Source organism: Nicotiana tomentosiformis, chromosome 2 (assembly GCF_000390325.3).
Source record: "Nicotiana tomentosiformis chromosome 2, ASM39032v3, whole genome shotgun sequence".
Taxonomy (NCBI): Eukaryota; Viridiplantae; Streptophyta; class Magnoliopsida; order Solanales; family Solanaceae; genus Nicotiana; species Nicotiana tomentosiformis.
In genome coordinates, this window is record NC_090813.1 from 131,390,324 (window position 1) to 131,413,227 (window position 22,904).

At 37.0% G+C, this 22,904-nt stretch overlaps 2 protein-coding genes across 5 annotated transcripts in view; both read right to left on the reverse strand.

The window, feature by feature from the left end:
- Positions 1-7,137: 7,137 nt before the first annotated feature.
- On the reverse strand, positions 7,138-20,408 carry LOC104108011 (uncharacterized). Of its 4 annotated transcripts, none has more exons than XM_070196123.1 (4): positions 19,938-20,391; positions 17,384-19,851; positions 7,631-7,778; positions 7,138-7,377 (listed from the first exon to the last, which is right to left on the reverse strand). In XM_070196123.1, exons 2-4 carry the CDS (start codon positions 17,492-17,494, stop codon positions 7,292-7,294), a joined length of 345 nt encoding a protein of 114 aa, XP_070052224.1. In that variant the 5' UTR covers positions 17,495-19,851; positions 19,938-20,391; the 3' UTR covers positions 7,138-7,291. The 4 variants fall into 4 exon arrangements, with proteins under 4 accessions (XP_070052224.1, XP_070052223.1, XP_018630229.1 ...); XM_070196122.1 differs by having other exon boundaries at positions 19,924-20,391; XM_018774713.3 differs by lacking the exons at positions 7,138-7,377; positions 7,631-7,778 and adding an exon at positions 13,441-14,391 and having other exon boundaries at positions 19,737-19,851; positions 19,981-20,408.
- LOC104120629 (calmodulin-like protein 30) overlaps positions 16,088-22,904 on the reverse strand; it is a 45,293-nt gene continuing 38,476 nt past the window's right edge. The window contains exon 3 of the mRNA XM_070196121.1: positions 16,088-16,734. The gene's annotated coding sequence lies outside the window, so the exon portion shown is untranslated. The remainder of the gene's footprint in view (positions 16,735-22,904) is intronic.

Genomic DNA, 22,904 nt, shown 5'->3' on the forward strand with positions numbered 1-22,904 from the left:
AAAATATGAATCAATCCGACCTATGTACACCCCTACGTCCAGGTACCTTTCTATGTCCGTTTGAGGACAAATGTTTGTTTTAGAGATGGAGAATGTGATGACCCGATAGGTCATTTTCAGTTTTAGACCTCAATTTTGAATTTTGAAACCTCGATTAGCTCTGTTTAGCCTTCTTCGATTTGCGTGCGCAATCCATGTCTTCTTCCGAAAGGTTTTTATGTGAAGAATTGAGAAAAATATGAAGTCGTATCTTAAAATTTATTTGAGTTGACTTCGGTCAACATTTTGAGAAAACGGTCACTATTTTGATGATCTTAGTGGGTCCGTATCGCGATTTGGGACTCGGGCGTATGCCCGGAATCGAATTCAGAAGTCCCTAACTTGAATTAACTCAATTTGTTGAAAACTAGAAATCTAAAGTTTTAAAGAATTCCTAAATTTGTCCATAAGTTGACTTTATTACTATCGGGTTTGAATTTCGGTTTCGGAACTTGTTATAAGTCCATTACAGTAATTATGACTTATCTGCAAAATTTGGTGCAAACTGGAGTTGATTTGACGTGATTCAAACGTCCGGTTGAAACATTACATGTTCTTAAGTTTCATTGAAAACTTTTATTTGTTTTGGGTTCTAATTTGTAGTTCTGAATATTATTTTGGTATTTTGATCACGTGAGCGAGTTCGTATGGTATTTTTGGACTTGTGTGCATCTTTGGTTTGGAGCTCCGAGGGCTCAGGTGAATTTCGGATAGGCTACGGAGTGGTTTCAGACTTAGGAAAATAGTTTGTGCAATCTGTTTCTGGTGTGGACAGCAGATCTCGCAATTGCGAGGCCTGGCTCGCAAATACGATCCTCGCTTTTGCGAACATTGTATCTCATTTGCAAGCATGGTATGGGTTGGGAAGAGTTCGCATTTGCGGATTCTGTATCTTCGCAATTGCGAAGATTTTGGTTGCAATTGCGACCATTGTCTACTTGGTGCTTCTTCGCATTTACGAATTATTCTTCGAATTTGCGGACTGCCTTTATTCGCATTTGCGACAACCACTACTAGAAATTCGGCAAAAATCGACCAAGGTCGACCGACCAACTTTGGTCGGTAAAAAAACCGACCAAAGTTGGTCGATTTTTCAAATTTTTTTTTTTAATTTTACGAAACCGACCAACTTTGGTCGGTTTTCTTTGACGCAAAAATGCGGAAAACTATTTTTGAGTCCCGCAAATTTTATGTTTTAAGAAACCGACCAACTTTGGTCGGTTTTTCAATTAATATAAATAAATATTAATATTTAAAAACCCGACCAAAATTGGTCGGTTAATTCGGCGGGTCATTTAAAAAAACCGACCAACTTTGGTCGGTAATTTTTCTTTTTAATAAAACCGACCAACTTTGGTCGGTTATTTTCGTGCGAAAATACAATTAAAGAGTATAAATCAAATAAAAGACAGTCTTAAAACAAAATGTACCAATGATCTAGTGGTAGAATAGTATCCTGCCACAGTACAGACCCCGGTTCGATTCCCAGATGGTGAATCTTTTTTTTACATAATTAAAATACCGACCAACTTTGGTCGGAAAAAACCAACCAACTTTGGTCGGTTTTTTTTGCAATATTTTTTTTTTGAATTTAATTGACCGACCAAAGTTGGTCGGTAATTTCCGACCAACTTTGGTCGGTATTCCTTTCCGATCACAAAAATACCGTCCATACGTAAATGGTCGCGTTTTGGTCGGTTTTTGGCCATTACCGACCAACGTTGGTCGGTTTTTTTTGGTCAGTTTTTACCAGATTTCTAGTAGTGAACAATAGGCTCAGTGGCTTCTTCGCATTTACGAAGGGTTGATCGCTTTTGCGATTATCGCAATTACGAACTATGTGTCGTAATTGCGATACTGCAGCTGGGTAAAAGAGGAGGAAAACGAGAATTAGCTCATTTCTTTCAAACTCTCAATCCTAAACACCCTAGAGGTGATTTTCCCAAGAGATCTTCTTCCTAAATTCATTGGTAAGTGACTTTAATCCATTTCTATTCAATTACCCATTACATTTCATAGGTTTTCAACATCAAATCTTAGATTTTCAAGGTAAAAATTAGGGATTTGGGTAGAATTAGGGATTTTTGTAAATTTGGGATTTAGACCTCGAATTGAGGTCGGATTTCGAAACTAATTACATAACCAGGCTCGGGGGTGAACGAGTGTTCGGGTTTTGGTCCGAATTTTAATTTTGACCAAGCGAGCCCGGGGTTGACTTTTATTTACTTTTTCAATAATGATAAAAATTAAACCTCTTTTATTCATGGGTAGTTTCTAAGGCTTATTTTGAATCGTTTGGTTAATAATTTGCTATATTTGGTTGGTTTGGAGGCTTGTTCGAAAGGCAAGGTCGTGGTTGAACTTTGCGTTGATTGTGGAGTGAGGTAAGTGTTGGGTATAACCTTGATTTGAGGAAATTAGAAACCCTTAAGTTATGTGCTATGTGAATTACATGTGTAGTGGCGTATATGCGAGGTGACGAGTGTATATACGCCGTCAAATTACTTGTCTCAATGCTTTTTCGTATTTCGTTAGTTACCTTGTTCCATGACTTAACCGTTACATTACTTGTCTTCCCTAACTTCATTGCTTAATATTATGTCTTGTATCCATGCCTTAATTTCTACATGCTTATTTGTCTTCCATGCCATAATTGCTACTTGCCATTTAGTATTTCTTGTATTAAAATATCCATCCCTTCCTTGATTCCATACTTATTTACTACTTGTCTCGATTTGTTTCCCTCATATATCTAAATTGTCTTATGCCTTATTGCCTTATAGTTTCATATTAATTGTTGCCTTCATTGAAGTAATTTTACTTGTACGTATTGTTAAAAGTACCGTTGAGTTGGTAAAGTTGAGACATCCGAGTAGTTCGAGCCTATTGATTATCATGTTATTCTCCATTGCTCGTACAGTTTTTCTCTTGATGTATGATTTCTTGTAAATCTAAGTTATTGGGTTACTATTGTTAATTGATATTATTTGGGGAGCAGGTTGCACGCCGCAACGGAGATTGAAAAGTGATGAATTGAAAATACGGAATAAGGATGGACTACGATATTGACAAATGATTATAAGGAGGGGTCGGGTTGCGCGTCGCAACAGATTTGTTTAAAGTTTATGTTGTTGGATCGGGTTGCACGCCGCAACATATTGATGGAAGTTATATTTGTTGTAATTGTTGAATTGGGCTCGGTTGTTGAGATGAGTTGTATGACTGGTTATTCGGAACTCTCTGCTGGTTGATTTGAGTTTCGTTGATATGAGTTATCTTCTTTACTTCTATTCATGTCGTCTTCTTCTTCTTCTTCTTCTTCTTCTTCTTCTTATTATTATTATTATTATTATTATTATTATTATTATTATTATTATTATTATTATTGTTGTTGTTGTTGTTGTTGTTATTATTATTATTATTATTATTATTATTATTATTATTATTATTATTATTATTATTATTATTATTATTATTATTATTATTATTATTATTATTGTTGTTGTTGTTATTATTATTATTATTATTATTGTTGTTGTTGTTGTTATTGCGTACAGGTTAATGTAAGTGACGCGCCTTAGCCTCGTCACTACTTCGTCGAGGTTAGGCTTGACACTTACAGAGTACATGGGGTCGGTTGTACTCATACTACACTCTACACTTTTTGTGCAAATACCGGAGTTGGTCTCAGCGACATACCGTAGACATGCTCGGATACAGCTACCCAGAGGAGACTTGAGGTAAAGTTGCGTGACGTCCGCAGCTCTGAAGTCCCCTTCTACTTCTTTAGTTGTTCTTTTGATTCAGACAGTTAAATTTTTTTCAGACCATTATTTGTAGTATCATAGACGCTCATGTATTCGTGACACCAGATTCGGGGTTGTATTTAAATTTCGTCACTTATTAGCTTATTTATCTTGTTTCATACTATTCAATTTCTTAATTGTCATCGTATTTGAAGTTTTTAAAAATAGTTAATAAATATATCTAACGTTGGCTTGCCTAACAAATGAAATGTTAGGCGCCATCATGGTCCCGAAGGTGGGAATTCTGGGTCGTGATAATTTTCCATCCCTACCAACCCACCCCCACCCCGCCTTCACCCCCACCCTAAATAGAAATATTATTAAAAATACTTTCTTTTCATGTTGTAGATATAGTACTTTTTTCATTTCAAAGAATGAGTATTTTCTTTTCATGATATATATAAAAACAAATATTTTAAGAAAAAAAAGTACTTTCTTTTCATGATGTAGACAACGTATTTTGTTTCATTTCAACAAAATGATGTAGTAAAAAGTATTTTCTTTCATTTCAACAAAAAAGTATTTTCTTTTCATGATGGTAAAAAAAATATTTTCTTTATTTCAACAAAAAAGTACTTTCTTTTCATGATGTAGAAAAAGTATTTTCTTTCATTTCAACAAAATGAGTACTTATTTTCATATTGAAAAGAGTACTTTTTTGTCAACCAAAAAAAAGTATTTTCTTTTAGTGATGGAGTACAAATTTCAACGTTATTTTTGCGTAAAAAAAATAGCACATTAGTTCCTTTGGGTTTGTGTGAATTTTTAGAAGAATAAATAAATTCTTGAATAAAATAGAGTCCTGAAAACGTTGAGTATTATTTTTTTTGGGGGGGGGGGGGGGGGAGCAAAAGAATGGACTTGGGGAAAGGGACTGAGGAGAGTAACATAAAAAATTATTTTCCTAAAAATATTTTATAAACTATAACCAAACACTATAAAATATTTTTTCCGAAAATTTTTTTTCACTCACCAACCAAACAAGGGAAAATGAGAGATAAAACTACCCATTTTTCGGGAAACATTTTCCATGGAAATATTTTCCTTCATACCAAATACACCATATAAGTTAAATCTTTTTCCAGGTAATTTACTCCACTTATTATAAATAATTATTTGTAAGTGACTTAATAGTGTAAAAATTAATTTACACATGTCAATGTACAAAAGTTAAACTTGAAGTTCAAGTGTCAATGGTTCGGTTCGGCTGGTTATTTTATAAAATTTGTACCATACCAAATTTTCGGTTATTTTATTTTATATAACCAAAATTAGACTTTTCGAAACCGTCCCAATTATCTCGGTTTCTCTTCGGTATCGGTACGGTTTAGTTAATGTTTCGGTATTTTTTAAAAATATCATGCAATAGTCGCTAGATAAAGTTAGAATGTGATAATGTGTACTTGCATAGGAATTTGGTAAAACTCTCTAGCTAGATATTTTTATTATTTTAAAAGTGATGATCAAATGAACATGAAAGATAACCAGAATAGAGATTCATCTCACTATTCTATGGTAGTATAATTAAAACAAATTAAGCAAAGACATGAGAATTATAAATCATACGAGTGGATATATAAATTGAGTTGAGACTCAAGAATAGAACTTAATAAAAGATTAGTATCCAACAAAAGAAACCTAAATTATACAAGCGGAAAGATATCCAATGCACTATGGCTTACTACTAAAGATCGTTGGAATACCTAGTGGCTTGCTACTGAAGATGTTAGAACTAATTTAGTTTCAATATGAGTAGTAGAATAAGTTTGGAAGTTGGGACCTTGGATATTGATTATTGGTCACTTGTAACTGTTCCCATAATCCCAAGACCCAAGAAAAAAAAATATTTTTGTTAGTTTAAAACTTAGTATATAAAATATCTTTTTCATATATAAATTTATTAGGTAGGGTTCGGTATTTTTTTGATTTATTTTTATAAAATTAAAAACCTATCCTATTATTCGGTATGGTTAAAAGTGTATATAAAAACCTACGATTTTATTAAAATAAACTTCATAATCAGTTCGGTATGGTTCGAGTCGGTCGGTTTTAAAATATTCATTGACACCCCTAACTTGAACCGAAAGTAGTACTGAGCTAGTTAACGGTATTGGTTGCAACTTAGCGCAACGCTTGGGCATAAATTCTATATCGAACCTAAAGGCATCCAAGAATCAAGAATAACACCACTGCTATTCTTTTCTTTCCTTGATGCCATTATCCACTAAACTTCTAAAATATCCTTCTTATCAGCCAGCCATAAAGTGCCTCGTCTGTCTAATTGGAAATCGGCAAAAGATGCTTAGGAAATAAGAGAGTAAGTTGATAAATGTTATTGTAGAGATGTCAATATGGGCTGGCCCAGCTGAGCCCAACCTGGCTAGGTCATGCGGGCTTTGGCATTTGACGGGATGGGCAGGGCCGACCCATTATTTTGGTGGACCTTAAAATAGTCAGTCCAGTTCTACATGGGTCCCGGGCCCCACGAGCCGGCCCACCATTTTTAAAATTACTTTTTATATTTTATAAAATTTAAATTTTAACCTAATAAACATATTTTTAATCAAATATGTTTATTAAGCTCACGGGTCGGCCCAACCCAACCTCGGTCAAGTCTCATGGGCCACGAGCTTACTTTGGGCCGGGCTTAAAAGCCTTATTTTTAAATAGGTTCCAAAAATCTTAACCCAAACCTATTAATTCACGGGTTGGGCTGCGCCAACCCGACGGGCCAAACTCATATTGACGGCTCTATATTTTGCACCATCAAGTAAACTTGATACAATAATAGGTAGCTAGCTTTTCATATAAAAAACACATTGATAACTTACTATAGCCAATTATATTTTCTGATAGTATAAACGTTCTTTATACGGTTTGCGTGCAAAACTTAAGTCCAAAAATAATTCAGTCAATAGCTTCAACTTTAGCCAATGCCTAGGGTTTTATGACATTTTTCTCATATATTCTTTGGCATTTAGAGACATGGGATTTATCATGTTTATTCCTCCCATTTAGGTGCAGAAGAAATCTGTGATGTTTCAAATATTACCATGATATTCAATTATCTTTGTTTAATTCTTCAATCATGTGGAAAAGGGAGAGAAGATATGGCATTGCTTTCTATTCGCCAAATTCCAAAAATTTGTTATGACTCGGCAAAATGTTATTTCCCATTTCACAGTAAGATTTGTAGTTCAATCATCCAGTTGAGTAATTAACCTTTAACTGGAGAGTATAAACAAAAGGTGTAAAGAAAAACAAAAAGCCTCTAAAGATGCAGAGATGTTCATTTGCCTTTAAACAAAGAGATAATCTTATTTCAGCGTTCAAGTAAGTTTAACAACACCCGACGATTATAGTCTAAACCATGTTACACACCTAAAGGATTAAAGCCAGCAGACGGCTTATTATTTCTTTGAAAGTCTCCAACAACCTAAGAGCTTCTACACTAGAGAAGATAGGCATTTCTTCTGCTCAAGCCTTTTGTTTTTGGCGGAGCTTTCTTTGATCTGACAATCTTTTTGCCAACCTGTACAAACCCAAGAAAAACAGGAACAATCAAATTATCCATGATTGTGATATATATATATATATACACTAGTGCAAAGAAGTTTTACGTGATTGTGTAATTAAACATGTTGTAGAAGATGACTGTTTTATTTTCCAAGTAATAACTAGTTCCATTTATTATGAGTAATTAAAGGTTAATGTATATAGAAGTTGAACTCATAATATAAAAAACAGGTTAATGTGTATATAATTGCTGTAAAACGTGAACTTACTCAACAAGAGCCATTTCGTTGGTCCAATCGGCTTTTCCAACAGGTTTGACTTAACTTCAAAATGATAAGGAGGAAGGTAATATGGTGCTGCAGATGTAGAGATGCAAACATCTGCTAGTAGACAATCCTTTGAGTCGTCCACTTTCGCCTGTGCTAAAAATGTATAACTCATACCATAGTCAATTTATTCCTATAATTTGTGTTGACTATATCGAATTAATTGTGACCATATTTGAGGCATCCGGAGGCCGATTCGCTAGGCAAGGGCATATTGAAATAAAGAACTTGCACGGTTTGAGGTAAGTAACACTTCTAAACTAGGTTATGAGGGTATGAATCCATGAATTACGTATTATATGAATTGTTGGAGGTGACATACATGCTAGGTGACGGGCGTGTGGGCGTGCCCCATAGAAATTATGACTTAATTGTTTCCGGGGGGTTGGATAATCAAATAATGATGTCACTATCCACATATCCTCTAGGTGTTAGAGAAATTGAACTGAGACTTGTATTAAAGATCATGTTTAGGCTACGTGCCGATATTTTAGGACTCACAGAGGTCGTATTGTTGTTGAATTATTTGTTTAAATTATAATTTCAAACTCAGTCATGTGTTCCCAGTTTTGAGGATATTATATGGGATCGAGCTGCACGCCGCAGCAGAAATATTGGCTTTATATATATATATATGGGGATCGGGATGCACGTCGCAGCAAGCCTAAATGGCTTATTATAGCGCTTGGGCTGAAGGAGCCCCTCCGGAGTCTGCACCCCCCACAGTGAACGCAATTGATATTATATTGAGGGATGGATTTGCCTCGTACAGTACTGAGTGATTGAGTACTCTGAGAGTGTGAGTACGTGAGATTTTCATTATGTTGTATCACATATGGCATGTACATTGGCATGTAGACATAAAGATGTCATATTCCTCATATAATTCAGATTTAATCTATTTTTCTTGTATTGAGTTTAACTGCTGAACTTGAAAGCATGCCTACATTTTTGTACTATTATTTTCTATGATTAGACTGTAATTGTTGAGCTCGTCACTACTTTCATTCCAAAGTTAGTCTTGTTACTTATTGAGTACATTGGGTTGGTTGTACTCAGACTACACTCTACACTTCGTATGCAGATCCAGGTACTTCCGGATACGACAATCACTAGATTTGTGGATTTATCTGTTGGAGACTATCGAGGTAGATGCTCGGCGTCCGCAGACCTTGACTCTCTTCCTTTTCAGTTATTTGTGATGTTCTATATTTTTAGACAGTATTTTTATCAGTCAAATTATGTTATCATTTAGATGCTTATGTACTCAGTGATACCAAGTTTTGGGAGTGTATTGTATAAAAACAGTATTTTGTATCAAAAGTTTATGGGATTTTACTCTTATATTTATTTATTGCGTTTTCAAACTTAAAAGAAATTGTGATTTATTGAGGTTGTCCACCTGCCTAGTATTAAGATAGGCGCCATCACAATATGTGAGATTTTGGGTCGTGACAAGTTGATATTAGAGCCAAGGTTACATAGGTCTCACGGGTCATGAGCAGGTTTAGTGGAGTCTTGCGGATCGGTACGGAGACGTTTGTACTTATCTTCGAGAGGCTGCCGAACCCTTAGGAAAAATTTTACTTTCTTGTATTCTGTCGTGCGAATTTGTTAATTCCGAAAACTGAATTTCTGTTATTCTAATCTCTCATAGATGGTGATGACACGTACTACCAGATTAGATGGTCAGCCACCAGTTAGGGCCACGAGAGGTCGGGGCCATGGTAAAGGTCGAGGTGTTGCTTGTACATCAGTTGGAGCAGCACCTGTAGAACCACCAATTGCTCCAGCTCAGGAGTAGGCTCCAGATATAGTTGAGCTGGGGGGACCAGCTCAAGCACCAACTGTGCCTATTGTGATTCCAGGCCTTCAGGAGGCTTTTGCCTAGATATTAACTGTTTGCACTGGCCTTGCTCAGGTATTTTCGGCTCAGGCCGCACCAGCCACTTCTCAGGCCGAGGGAGGTACTCATACCCCTGTCGCCCGTACTCCACAGCAGGTAGTGCAGGGACTTCAGATACCGAGGGCACTATCAGTCCGGCCGGTTGCAGCTGCTCATGCCCAGGTACGTCCTATTATGAATGATGAGGAGCATAAGAGACTAGAGAGGTTTGAGAGACTTCGTCCTCCATAACTCAATGGGACTGAGTTAGAGGATGCTCAGAATTTATTGGACAGATGCCAGCAGATTCTTCGTATAACATGTATTATGGAGACCAGTGGGGTCTCATTTACTACTTTTCAGCTGATCGGAGCAGCCTTCAGATGGTAGGAGACTTATGAGAGGAGTAGACCAGTTGGTGTAGCACCACTTTCATAGCGTGAGTTCTCCGTATTATTCATGGAAACGTTTGTGCCACAGACCCGTAGAGAGGAACTGCGCATGCAATTCGAGCATTTACGTCAGGAGGACCTACCTGTATGTGACCCAGTATGAGATGCGGTTTTCAGAATTGGCTCGTCATACAGTTTGGTTAGTTCCCACTGAGAGGGAGAAGATCGGGAGGTTCATTAGTGGCCTCAAACAACAATTTCGTTTGGTTATGACTCTGGGGAATGTAGCATGTGCTAAATTCGACGAGGTGGTTGATAGTGCTCGGCGGCTAGAGATGGTCCGTATTCAGGAGCGTGAGGAGAGGGAGGCTAGGAGGTCTCGTGGTCCGGGTAATTCCAGCGGTGTTCCTTCTGGGGGACAGCCCTACCACAGCAGGGGTCGTCCTTAGAGGCCCGCTCAGATGGCTCGTCCTTATTGAAATTTAAATTTATTTGGCAATGAATCTGCAAAGTTACGGGGATTGTTTGAAGTTCCCATAATAAACTGCAGATCATGTATAACCGAAGTTACTGGAGCATGGAACATAGAAAGGCATTATACAAAATCAAATGGGAGTGAGGAATTAAATCCTCCAGTCATTGTTTTCAAGACACTAACGGTGGTCATTCCAGGGAAGAAAAATCACATTCCTTTCTTATAATCTCTTATTTGGTCATTTCTTATTAATTTGCAGGTCCACGCAAATGCCGTTTCGTTTCGCAAAAGGAAAATCCAAAGTTTTCAAGCGAAGAGGTTGCTATGAGATTCTGTCAACGAGACAACTTTGGACCAAAGGATTCACTTTTGTATGTCAGATTTGGATCAATGAGGATCGTGTTGGATCTCTGCATATGGTTAAAGAATAATTTTATTATTCCGTTTACCAAAATCGGTTTGCTGGTTTATAAATTTGCTAACATGCATGAAACCATACAAATGAGCTATTTATGGTTGTAAGTATGAGTTAGGCTTACACTAGATACTTGAAAATAATTTTGAAATCATGAATAAGATATATGTAAAGATAAACATATATTTGTTGGATTAGAGTAAGAGATCAAACTGTTCAAACTGTTATAATGGTTTAGTTGGAAAAATCATTTGGAAAGGGAATTAAAATTCTCATGAATTTATACTCCCGTTATGGAGACTAAAATCTTCTAATTTTCTACTCCTTCTTCGAGATTAAAATCCGCGTGATTTTCTACTTAATCTTTGAGATTAAAATCGTCGTAAAATTCTATTCGTTTTCGGAGATTAAAGTTAAAGTGCCTTTCTACTAAGTTAGAAGATTAAAATCTAAGTGATTTTTTACTCCAACTTTTTACTCGGTTTGAAGAGTAAAATTTTATCGTTTTATTAATTCTGGCTGCGGCAGATGTTACTCGGTTTGAAGATTAAAACGTTCACCATTTATTAAATCTGGTTGTATCAGATATTACTCGATTTAGAGATTAAAAACTTTACCATTTATTAAATCCGGTTGTGTCAGATATTACTCGGTTTGAATATTAAATACTTCATCGGTTATTAATTTTGACTGTGTCATGATACAAACAACTATTAATGTGGTTGGCTCTACAAAGTAATAGGGGCGGCGAATATAAATCTCCTTCTGATGTTTGGAAAATGGCATTACACACCAAACAACTGCCCCTTGCTCGCTGCAATCAAATGAGATTGTGGAAAGAAAGAGTAGAATGTTAAAGGAGATGATAAATGCATTATTCATAAGTTTTGGTTTACTCCATAACTTGTGGGGGGAAGCTATTCTTACAGCTAACCGAATACTCAATCGAGTTCCCCATAGCAAAACGCAATCCATTCCACATAAAAATGAAAAGGAAGGAAACCTAACTTAAAATATTTTAAATTATGGGGTTGTTTGGCTAAAGTGCAGGTCCCTAAACCAAAAGGATAACGATTAGACCGAAAACCGTTGATAGCGTTTTCATAGGATATGCAACAAATAGTAACACATATCATTTTCTGGTTCATAAATCAGAAAATACTAACATTCATATTAATATGGTAATCGAATCAGATAAAGCTGAATTCTTTGAGAATATTTATCCATATAAAATCGAATGTGAGTCGTCTAGTGAAAAATCTAAGCGACTTCGGGAAGAAGCAAAGGAAAGTACCTTTAATGACGAAAATCCAAGGTGATGTCACAGGACAACAACTTCCTTTGGACCAGATTTTCTGGCATTCTTGTTGGAAAATGAACCTCAAACGTTCAAAGGAGCAATGTCTTCCTCGGAAGTACAATATTGGAAAGAGGCAATCAATAGTGAGATAGAATCCATATTAAGTAATCATACTTGAGAATTGGTCGATATTCCTCCAGGCAATAAACTGTTGTGCTCTAAATGGAGTTTTAAGAGGAAAATGAAATATGACGGCACTATTGACAAATAAAAGGAAAGACTTGTGGTCAAAGGGTATAGACAGCGAGAAGGTCTTGACTATTTTGATACATATTCTTCAGTTACAAGAATTACATCCATACGGACGTTAGTAGCATTAGTTGCAGTATATGGTCTTGAAATCCATCAAATGGTTGTTAAGACGGCCTTCTTAAATGAAGATTTGGAGAAAAAAATTTATATGGAACAACCTGAAGGGTTCGTGGTTCCCAAAAAAGAAAAGAAGATATGCCTACTTTTTAAAGTCACTTTACGGACTAAAACAAGCACCAAAATAATGGCATGCGAAATTTGATCAAACAATGTTGTCAAATGGTTTCAAGATCAATGAGTGTGGCAAATGTGTTTATATTAAGAATACTCTAAATCAAATAGTCATTGTTTACTTATATGTGGATGATATGTTGATAATGAGTAACGACATTGCTAACATAAATGCTACTAAGCACATGCTTACTAGTATGTTTGATATGATAGACTTAGAAACTACCGATTTAATTTTGTGAATTAATATCCTTAAGACTTCTTAAGGTCTAGTCTTGTCTCAGTCTCATTATATTAAAATTATACTTAAAAAGTTAAAATATATGAAATTTAAAGTTGCAAGAATGCCAATTGATTTAAACAATACTTTTGTAAAGAATAAAAGTCAAAGCAAGCCTCAAATGGAATATGCTCGAGTGTTGGGATGTTTGATGTACATCATTGGTCCACGTCCAATATGCACTCAATAGTGAGTAAAAACGGTCGTCGGAAGAATAATACCCAACAAGAGTCGGGGTCGATTTCCACATGGAGTTTAATATGGATGTTAGGGTGTACACTTGATGACAGTAAATGAAATAACTCAATTGCTCTTCCAAACAAGGAATTTTATTTTCTACTTCTAAATTAACACTAACAATTGTAAACTAATGAGAAGAAACTAGAAAGCAAATAATTGTTTTTTTGTTTCTACCAAATGGTTAAAAGGCCCAAGGATGCGACCTTTACCTAGGTGTTTGCCTAATGGGTTAAGTACGTTAACACTTGCTTTATTGATTGGGGTGTATTATAGCTCTCAACTCTAAGTTATCCACTCAATACCTCTCATTCATAGAGTGACTTTGCTTAATTTGCTTTCTCATGCCCAAACGGGTATCGAGCTAAGTAGTTAATATGAGCTCAAGTCGGGTTTTCTCTATCTCCAGTTCAAACCCTTTAATTAGGCTAGTCAAATCCTCAATGAGCCCAATTTCTTGTTAGCCAAGTGTTCCTAGACTAGGTCCCTCTTACTCAAGTAAAGACCAAGTCAAAAAGGCATGTACACACTAGGGTTGGGTCACAACCCTAGTAAACGTCTAGCTACTCATTGTAGAAAATGAAGAAAACAAGAAAAAATACTAATAAAACCCATAATATATAATTAAATTAATAAACTATGATGTTTTAATCCTAAAATGATCACAAATTTCCTAAAATAGAAAACTACAATGGCTACAGCAGCTAGAACTTCAAAACTTAACCTAAAACTGTGATTCCCGTCTATTCATAATGGCTCAAAATTCGCTGACAAAAATGCCCCTCGAGAGGTATTGCGGCCGCACAATTTCATGTGCGGTCCGCACATTACTTAAATCTGCAGGGAACTGGATTCTACAGGCGCACAATTTGGTCTGTGACTGCAATTCAGCTTCTGCGGCCGCACAATTCTTGTGCGGTCCATACTTCAGGCAAGGCATTAGTCTTGGTCATTTGTACAAATTGTGTGCGGTCCGCACTTCTGCCTCAAGTAAATCAGGGCTTCTTCTTCAGTTCTGTGGCCACAAGGAGAATTCTCCGGTGCACACTTGCTTCTGCGACCGCAGAAATACTTCTGCGGACCGCACTTCTTGTGTGTTGTGCCCCTTCTTGCCTTGTGAGTCGGAACACTCCTTTTTGAGTCAGATTTTTCATAAGAGCCCAAATTTCCAATATTCCTGCAATTTGCATATTTTTATTAGTTTTGGGAATATAAATCAATACTTTTAGACTAAAACAAAAGTAAAAAGGTACTAATAAGTGGTCAAAATCCACACTTATCAACTCCCTCAAACATAAGTCTTTGCTTGTCCTCAAACATAAGTTTTTGCTTGTCCTCAAGCAAATAGATTAGTTCCTACCTCCTAAAAGTGAAAGGTCATTTCAACGAGTCAATGGTGAGCCATTCATACTCAGTTGGGACCAACAATTACCCACTCTACTCATGCATTATCAATAAGGTGATAAGTCAAATATTTATGCACATATAGTTCTAATGTGACATTTGGGCTTCAAGAATTGACTTTACTCATCAAGAACTCTTGTTCTATCATATAAGTCATGGTGGGCTAAAAACTCTTCCTCCTCTACCTTCCATTTGCCAAGCTCACTTCAAAAGTTAGAACTCATTCTTAAGATTCATGAAGGATCACTCTTCTCTCACAAGAAAATGTCACAAGTACTGCTTCAAGTACCATAGGCTTGCCCCTAATGTAGATCACCACTAATGTAAGCTTACTCTGTTCGAAATCAAGTGGGACTTCTTTCGGGTTATAATGAAGGCTTTTTATTAGGGTAGGATACTATATGGGAATGTGGTTACACATTTCCTTAAACACTCCACATTTTCATTTCCCGGCTTACAATTACCAATTTTTAGAGGTATTCTCTTTTTATTGGGGGCTAGAGAGACTTGACATCACTCTTTCTTGGTCATTTCATTCAATTTCTCCCTTGATACTCATGTTAGGGATCATTACCTCTTTTTGAATCCATCAACCCTTACACTTATTCTCTCTTTTTTGTATTTTTCTTTTTGTTCTTTCTCTTTTCTTGCCTTCTCTTTTCATAGAGATCATTTCGTTTCTCTTTTATTGTGCCTTGATACCTCTTTCAAATTCCTCAACTCTCCCCCCAAACTTATGTCTTAAGGCACTTATTTCACAAGAGTGTTAAGGAAGGTTCGGGGTGCCAAGAGAGGATCATGACAAAATGGGTAAAGGCTTATAACCTGGTTATCAAATGCGAAAGGCTAGAGGCTCGAAGGGGGTTGACAAGGGATAACGACTTTGGATGGAAATAGAAAAATCAAACGGGCCAAGGAGAGCCTACAATCATTTCTTAAGCCAAGCAAAACTTAGGATTTCGCTTTGAAGCACATTCGGGGCAAGTTCTAGACCATTCGCATGGATACTTGGACTAGCAACAAATTATCTCAACCCTCACGCAACTAGACCGTAAAAGAGGATAGACTTGAGAGCCTACAACAACTAGGCTCAAGTTTAAAGATCACTATGGTCCAATAAACCACTCGATGATTGCCAAAATCAACTCAAGAGTCTTAGAGTCACTAAGTAGAGCTATTTTCTTTTAAAAACCTTGTTTCAAACCAAATGAAGCATGAATAACTCTTTTTCGAGAATAACTTGATTAGGTCTTTTATTCATTACTACTACTATAGTTATTACCTAAACACAAAAACAGACTCATTCCCTTAGGTAGGTTATCACGCCATCCATCGTTGGGACGATTCACCTGATTCACACAAAAACTACCTTTGGAAAGAACCATGGCGTAAAGAAAACCAAAGGCTTATTATCTACGAAAGCATAAAAAGAATCTACTAACTAATCAAGTACTAAAGTGAAAAAATAAAGAAGCTAACGATCAATACTACTAAAGATAGATAACTACAAATAAGAAAAGGAAGAGAATCATCAAATTATTACGGTCCAAATATATCCAAAATGTGTCAATGTATGAAATAAACTCCTCCCCTGAATAAAAGTAAGTTTTTTCCCCAATGCTTAACAAAATAAGAGTGAAAGAAGAGAGGGTGAAGAAAACTCTCTAAGGATCCTTGGACATCTCAGTGTCCCCAACAATATCATCTCCCGTAGGGTCAGCCAACTGTATCTTATCATCATTAAATCTAGGTATGGTGGGAGCGGTGAACATCACACGTACTGCCTTAGCAGTGTCGGAAGCAAGGTCTGGCTCCTCAGACTAGCCAGCTGGTGCAACCAGTGCTGATGGATCTGGGGCGTACTGGTGTGGGTCAGGTAACATGTCAAAAGGTAGATCCCCCGATGTCGCAAGTCTGGTCACTTCCCTCCGGAGCTTGTCCACTGATTTCTTGCTTGCCTGGTACTTCCTCATCTTCTTTACTTCTTTGCCCAACTCCTCAATAACCGACCCGTATTGTACCAGAGTGTCCATGATTATCTTCTAGTAGTCCATAATCTTCTTCAATTTCTCATCAAGATCATATAAGACCTATGGTGCTTGTGTAGATGACTACGCTGCAATAATACTAGATAAGTCAGACATCATTGAAGTAGTTATTTGCATCCAGTTGTTGAGACTCGCCAATGTCTGGGAGACTTGCCGAGCAGATAATGGAGCTATAATGGCCTATGGTGGTTAAAGGTTGGGCTATCTTCTTTGGGTTGGTCTCATCCATCAGTGAATACTAGTCAAATGGCTTCTTCAACTTCACCTTAGTGTAAAATGGTCTCGGCTCTACCTTTGCATCAGTGAGGTATTCTGTTATAGTGTTGGGATAAGGGTAGGCCGAGCTATCCTGCTATGCTATCAATAAAATATTGGCCGACATCACGGCACCCACATTAATTGGGCATCCGGCTATGATGGAAGCCATAAGAACAGGCCGAGGAATAGGTAGATGAGTCTCATTCTGGCATGGGTTTAGTCTAATGTAAACAATTTTGGATTATGTATGAGAGATAAGTTCATAATGTAAAGAAATTTTATACTATCGGACTAAATTAACCTACAAAATAGTCAGCTTCCCATTATCAAGCATGATATGGTAACCCATTATCAAGCATGATATGTGACGTATATTCATTACAAGAAACTACGGTATATATATATATATATATATATATATATATATATATATATATATATATATATATATTAACTAACCTGGAATTGGGATTCAAGAAAAGCAAGAATTGTACCGGGAATTATCCCTCTTACACCTCCACCATCAATGCTAAGAATAGTTATCACCTTTCCTTGTGATGATCTAGTCATGCTTGATCTCAGTTATTTAGCTAAATCTATGTCTACGAATTAAGCTTAGCAGTCTGAGTGAAAAGAGAAGAAAAAAATGTGTGAAAAAAACAAAGAAAGAATGGAAGTCTGAATGAAAAGACTACAAAATGTAAAAGAATTAAATTGGTTTACAATCGCGGTGGCATGTTCACATTTTGACGAAGATTTCAGCTGATTCCTCTGCCTATGAATAGGCATCCCCTTCTCAGTTCACATTCTTCTCTCTCTGAATTAATAAAGAGTTATTCTTTGTGTGGTCGTGGAGTAGGCAAAAATTGCCGAACCACATAAATCTTGTCTTGTCTTATTTTGTATAATTTATTACTTTTCTCCTTTAAATATTTTACCCTTCTATTAGCCTGACATGCTTCCCAACAGTTGGTATCAGAGCACAGACAGTGTAATTCTGGTAGAAAAGTACGATATTAGTGTAGATACTATTCACAATAGTGAAATACTATTCATTAATAGTGATAGTATTATTCATCAATAGTGAGTGTTGTCTACCTTATACGATTGAGATATTTTTTTTACACAGAGTACTATTTGCGGTTACTGATGAGTGCAAAACACAACACGAAATTAATACTCGCTAGTCAAAAATAGTATAGTTTAATTATCGTCTCCACAAGGATTGGATTTAAATAATGTTCGAGTAATTTCTGGATTAGTTGCTATTTAGGATGATCAACACTTGAGTTGGAGTGATTACTACTACAATTAACTACTAAATTAAGACTACTAATAATTAGACCTGATCATATATAGAGAACGAGAGCTGAACTAAAATGGTTTGTAAACAATATGAGAAATAAGGGTCATGCCATGATAGGTATAAGATAGTTATTCACGATTTAACTCTGTTTAAATTCACTTCTAATATTTTAATGATTCTCCCAAATTCACTTGATAATTAGCTTGAACATAAGGTGAAGATTCCTCTCTCGATTAAATCTGAACTCTACAAAATAAACTAATATGAATCACTGTAAAGATATGCAAGAGCACGTTAATGGACTAGTCTTTAGAAAAACGTCTCTCGAATATTCTCCGAACTTGGTTTAATCAATAATTCAAAAAGCTCTCTCGATTACTTAGAAGAATCACTAAATTAAACCAAACCAAATAATACAAAGATAATCACCAAAATATTCTTTTGTTTTCCGATTAAATAAAACGGTGAATGATTTCGCAATTAATTCAAAGCTTCATAAATATATTCAAATAATTAAACTAGAGTTAAATCTACAAATAACACTCAAAACACCATATCAAAATCCTAGGGAAGAACTACTCCATGGATATGGAGAAAGTTATCACAAATAAGTTTAAGAACATAGAAAACATCAAAAATAACTTTACGATACAAACTCCCGTATTACACCGATTGTTAGTAAAAGAATTAATGAAATTTTGTTGTGTCTTCCGGTCGTGGTAGCTCTCTAAATTATCCTAGGTTGAATCCACCCTCAAAAATATGTTTACCGTGTATTTATACATTATAGGAATAGTCTTAAACCGAAGCTTTAATGGGTCGAAATAGGATTGCACAGACCTAAATATTGCATTGACACGCCGTCGGGCACGTCGCGCCGCACGAAGTGCCAATGGACAAAAAAAGTATATAGCTCCCTTCTTGGACATGACGTCATAGTCATGACTTTGGAGAATACTCAATTGTGGCTAGTTATATTTGTTTGAATTGCCATAATATTTGGCACGTTGGCAGACACAAAGTGTCTTGCTAAGTTTTCATGTCATTAGTTCCTCCACTATTGCTTTCTCTTTTTATTTCTTTCACTATGCAAATACGTACTCGGTCCTGGTCTTCGATCTCCGAATTTGATTCCGACTTAATTTTTAAATTTTTATTCATACTTTAAAATTCTCTTTTGATTCAATTTATCTCCAAAAACTCGTCTTAGCCCGGAATCTCAACTTACACAATAAAAAATACGTACTGAGTAGAAGTTGTCCATATTTTAGCTCCAATACAATTAAAGTGTAGCAAATAATCGGTGCAGAGTAGCCAAAAACTCGTATTTCTAGCCTACCATCAATTACTATTCAAAGACACTATTCACATAAAAAGAAATATTTTTTGTGAAGAAATAACATCGGAATAAGGGAATGTTAAAATTGACAAGTTCATTGGCAAAGATTTTGGATTATGAAAAATGCAGATAGAAGATTATTTGTACCATAAAAAAATTACACTTACCTCTGACGGGGGTAAAACTAAAGAATATGTCCAAAGCGCATTGAGATCTATTAGATCGCCAAGCTCTTGGTGTGATGACACAAAATGTAGCGTTCAACATCATTAACGAGAAGACCTGCAGGTATGATGAAGGCGTTATCAAATATGTACGAGAAGCCATATGCTTCAAATAAAATCTATTTGATACGTCGGTTGTTCAACTTAAAGATGGTGCAACTTGGTCAGTATCAGCAGTTTTCATAACTTGACGAGCCTTCCATGAGCTGAACCATATGTGTAGATTCTGAAGTGCCTCTGTTAGTTCTTCGCGGCTAATACGTTTGTCACGATCCATGTCGAATTGCTTAATCCACACCTTGAATTCTTGCACTGACATATCTCTATTTGGCTGCTGCACTGGAAGCTCGAAACAACTCATTATTGCCATCTGTTCTCCTTTAGTTTGTTAGCTCTACAATATATATATGATGCCTTATTTGTTCTATCCTTTACTCGCTGTTAAATTTGCACTAACTTTAGAAGTGCTAGGGAATCAATCAACTATAAAATTTGATAGGTATCTTTTCCTTTTGGACTTTTATTTAAGATGAGGGTATCCATGATGGAAACATCATCCTAATAATATGAATTTCTTCTCATATTGTGGGTTTGAAATGATGTTGATTCTTGCAACTTTATTCCATAGATTGCCTTTTTAAGTATGAACAATGATTCATGAACAGAATCTCACTCCACCAAATAGGTGCAACTTGATCTTAGAATCAAGTTCTCCTTCCTCTGTCTTTCCGCCCAATTTCTTCATTTGTTTTAGTTTCCTAGTTGACCAGCTTTATTTGCATGAAAAGGAAATTAAGATTGTTATGGCTCCTGATTTCACACTGTGTTTTCGGTTGCTAAGGCCAATAAACATTAACAAACTAATGTGTATACGGTCAAAATGGATTTGGCATGTCCGGTATGGTTCGAAGGGTGATATATCGAAATAAGATTCCGAAGGAGGGGGGAGGGGCACGAACTAATCTAGAGCCTGGGAAGGCCGGTCCGTGTTGAGATCGATATCATAATCAAACTCGAACAAGAATCGAACCATGGCACGGGTAGATCTATCGTGCAGATAATCAAAAAACCAACCTACATCGACCAAGAATCCGTTCGAGGGCTCGAACCGGGATCAAGCTCGAGTCAAGATCACAAGTTCGAGCCGAAATCAAGCTCGAACCAAAATCGAGGGTTCTAAGCAAGATCGGGCTCGCAGACAAAAGCCGTTGTAATCCCACTAGAGGGAATCTTGGCAGAAATTATGGAAAAGCTGATTTATCATGGGTTTCCCACTGAATGTTTATTTTATTATGCTTGGAGCTAAACCCTTTCACTATAAAAGGACTTGTTTATCATTTTTGTAAGGGACCTATGGCAGGACTTACACTATCATAAATTGTATTATCCCCTCTACAAGCAAGAGTAATCTTTCTAGTTTCTTAGATTGATTCTATTTTTGTTAAATCCTAAATTTCACTGTTCATAATTGATTGGCCTAGATTACGTTTTTCTCCAATCTATATTCATACTTTTATTTATCCTAGAATTCTGTATTAAGTTGTATCACGTATCTTCGGAACCGCGCATAAATTCAACTCTATCCCTTTTTTCGGGTAAACAGTTTGGCGCCCACCGTGGGGTCGAGGCTAATAGTGGTCACTTATTTCCGAAAACAACCTTCAATTCAGGTTCGGCTACGAATAGCCACCGACCAAATGGCTTCGCCGACTGATTACGAAGTCGGCCTTCAAGATGAAACCAACAACTGGCACTACCCGAGATTCGAGCCGGAATACCACTAGATGTCAATTCACAAATTTCTTTGGAAGCAAACCAGCGTTCCGAACCAAAAAGAAGCATTCAGGGCGGTGCTCGATCCGTAGCCCAAGACACCCAAAATTCGGAAGAGATCGGGGCCATCTTACGCATGATCTTCGAGATGGTACAAGCCCAACAATTAGCAATAGCTCAGCTACAGAGCCAAACTCGCGCACGAAGCAGGCCGGTTTCCAACCCACTTCGAGAGGTCACCCCTAGAACAGAGCCTGCCATAGTAATATCTAACGAGCAGGAATCGGGGACTAATCCCGGAATTACTAAACTGCTCGAAGAACTCACGAAACGAGTAGAAGCCAACGACAAGAGGGTGGAGATGTGTAATTCCAGGGTCGAACAAATCCCGGGAGCTCCGCCAATGATAAAGGGCTTGATTCAAAAAAATTCATACAAAAGCCTTTTCCATCGAGTGCGGCACCGAAGCCAATCCCCAAAAAGTTCCGTATGCCCGAAATTCCCAAATACAACGGTACGACCGATCCTAACGAACATGTCACATCTTACACGTGTGCCATAAAAGGCAAAGATTTGGAAGATGACGAGATTGAATCCGTGCTATTGAAAAAGTTCGGGGAGACCCTCTCGAAAGGAGCTATGATTTGGTACCACAATCTACCACCAAATTCCATCGATTCTTTTGCCATGTTGGCAGATTCGTTCGTAAAAGCACATGCTGGTGCCATAAAGGTCGCAACGAGAAAATCAGACCTCTTCAAAGTAAAGCAAAGGCAGAGAGAAATGCTGAGGGAATTCGTATCCCGATTTCAAATGGAACGCATGGACTTACCCCCGGTGACCGACAACTGGGCCGTACAAGCTTTCACCCAAGGATTGAACGAGCTAAGTTCGACAGCATCACATCGGCTGAAGCAAAATTTGATCGAGTACCCGGCGGTAACTTGGGCAGATGTACATAACCGATATCAATCGAAAATTAGGGTCGAAGACGATCAGTCGGGGACCCCGTACGGACCTGTTCGTCAGAACAGGACAGTTATTAATCAAAAGCAGATCGACAGAGAACAAAGGTCAAACAGAGACCGATATCGACCATACATCACCGATCGGGTAAATAATGGTTCAACACGTAACGCAGTTTGAAACAGTCAAAGAATTGATCGGGGACAAAATTCTCGGGGGCTTATGAGTAAGAGCGGCTTCGACAAACATGCCGAGCCTATAGAAGCACCTCGATTATCAGAGTATAACTTCAGCGTTGGTGCATCCGCTCTCGTATCGGCCATCGGACGCATCGAAAACACTAAATGGCCCCGACCAAAGCAAACCAATCAT

Bases quoted from the DNA above. Each gene is read 5' to 3' on its own strand.
- LOC104108011 (XM_018774710.3), bottom strand. From the start codon at position 20,163: ATGGCAATAATGAGTTGTTTCGAGCTTCCAGTGCAGCAGCCAAATAGA. The intron at 19,852-19,953 runs GTTGCACCATCT...TCATACCTGCAG, and splicing joins AAACTGCTGATACTGACCAA to GTCTTCTCGTTAATGATGTT. The intron at 14,392-19,736 runs GTAAGTGTAATT...TGCAAATTGCAG, and splicing joins TAGTTTTACCCCCGTCAGAG to GAATATTGGAAATTTGGGCT.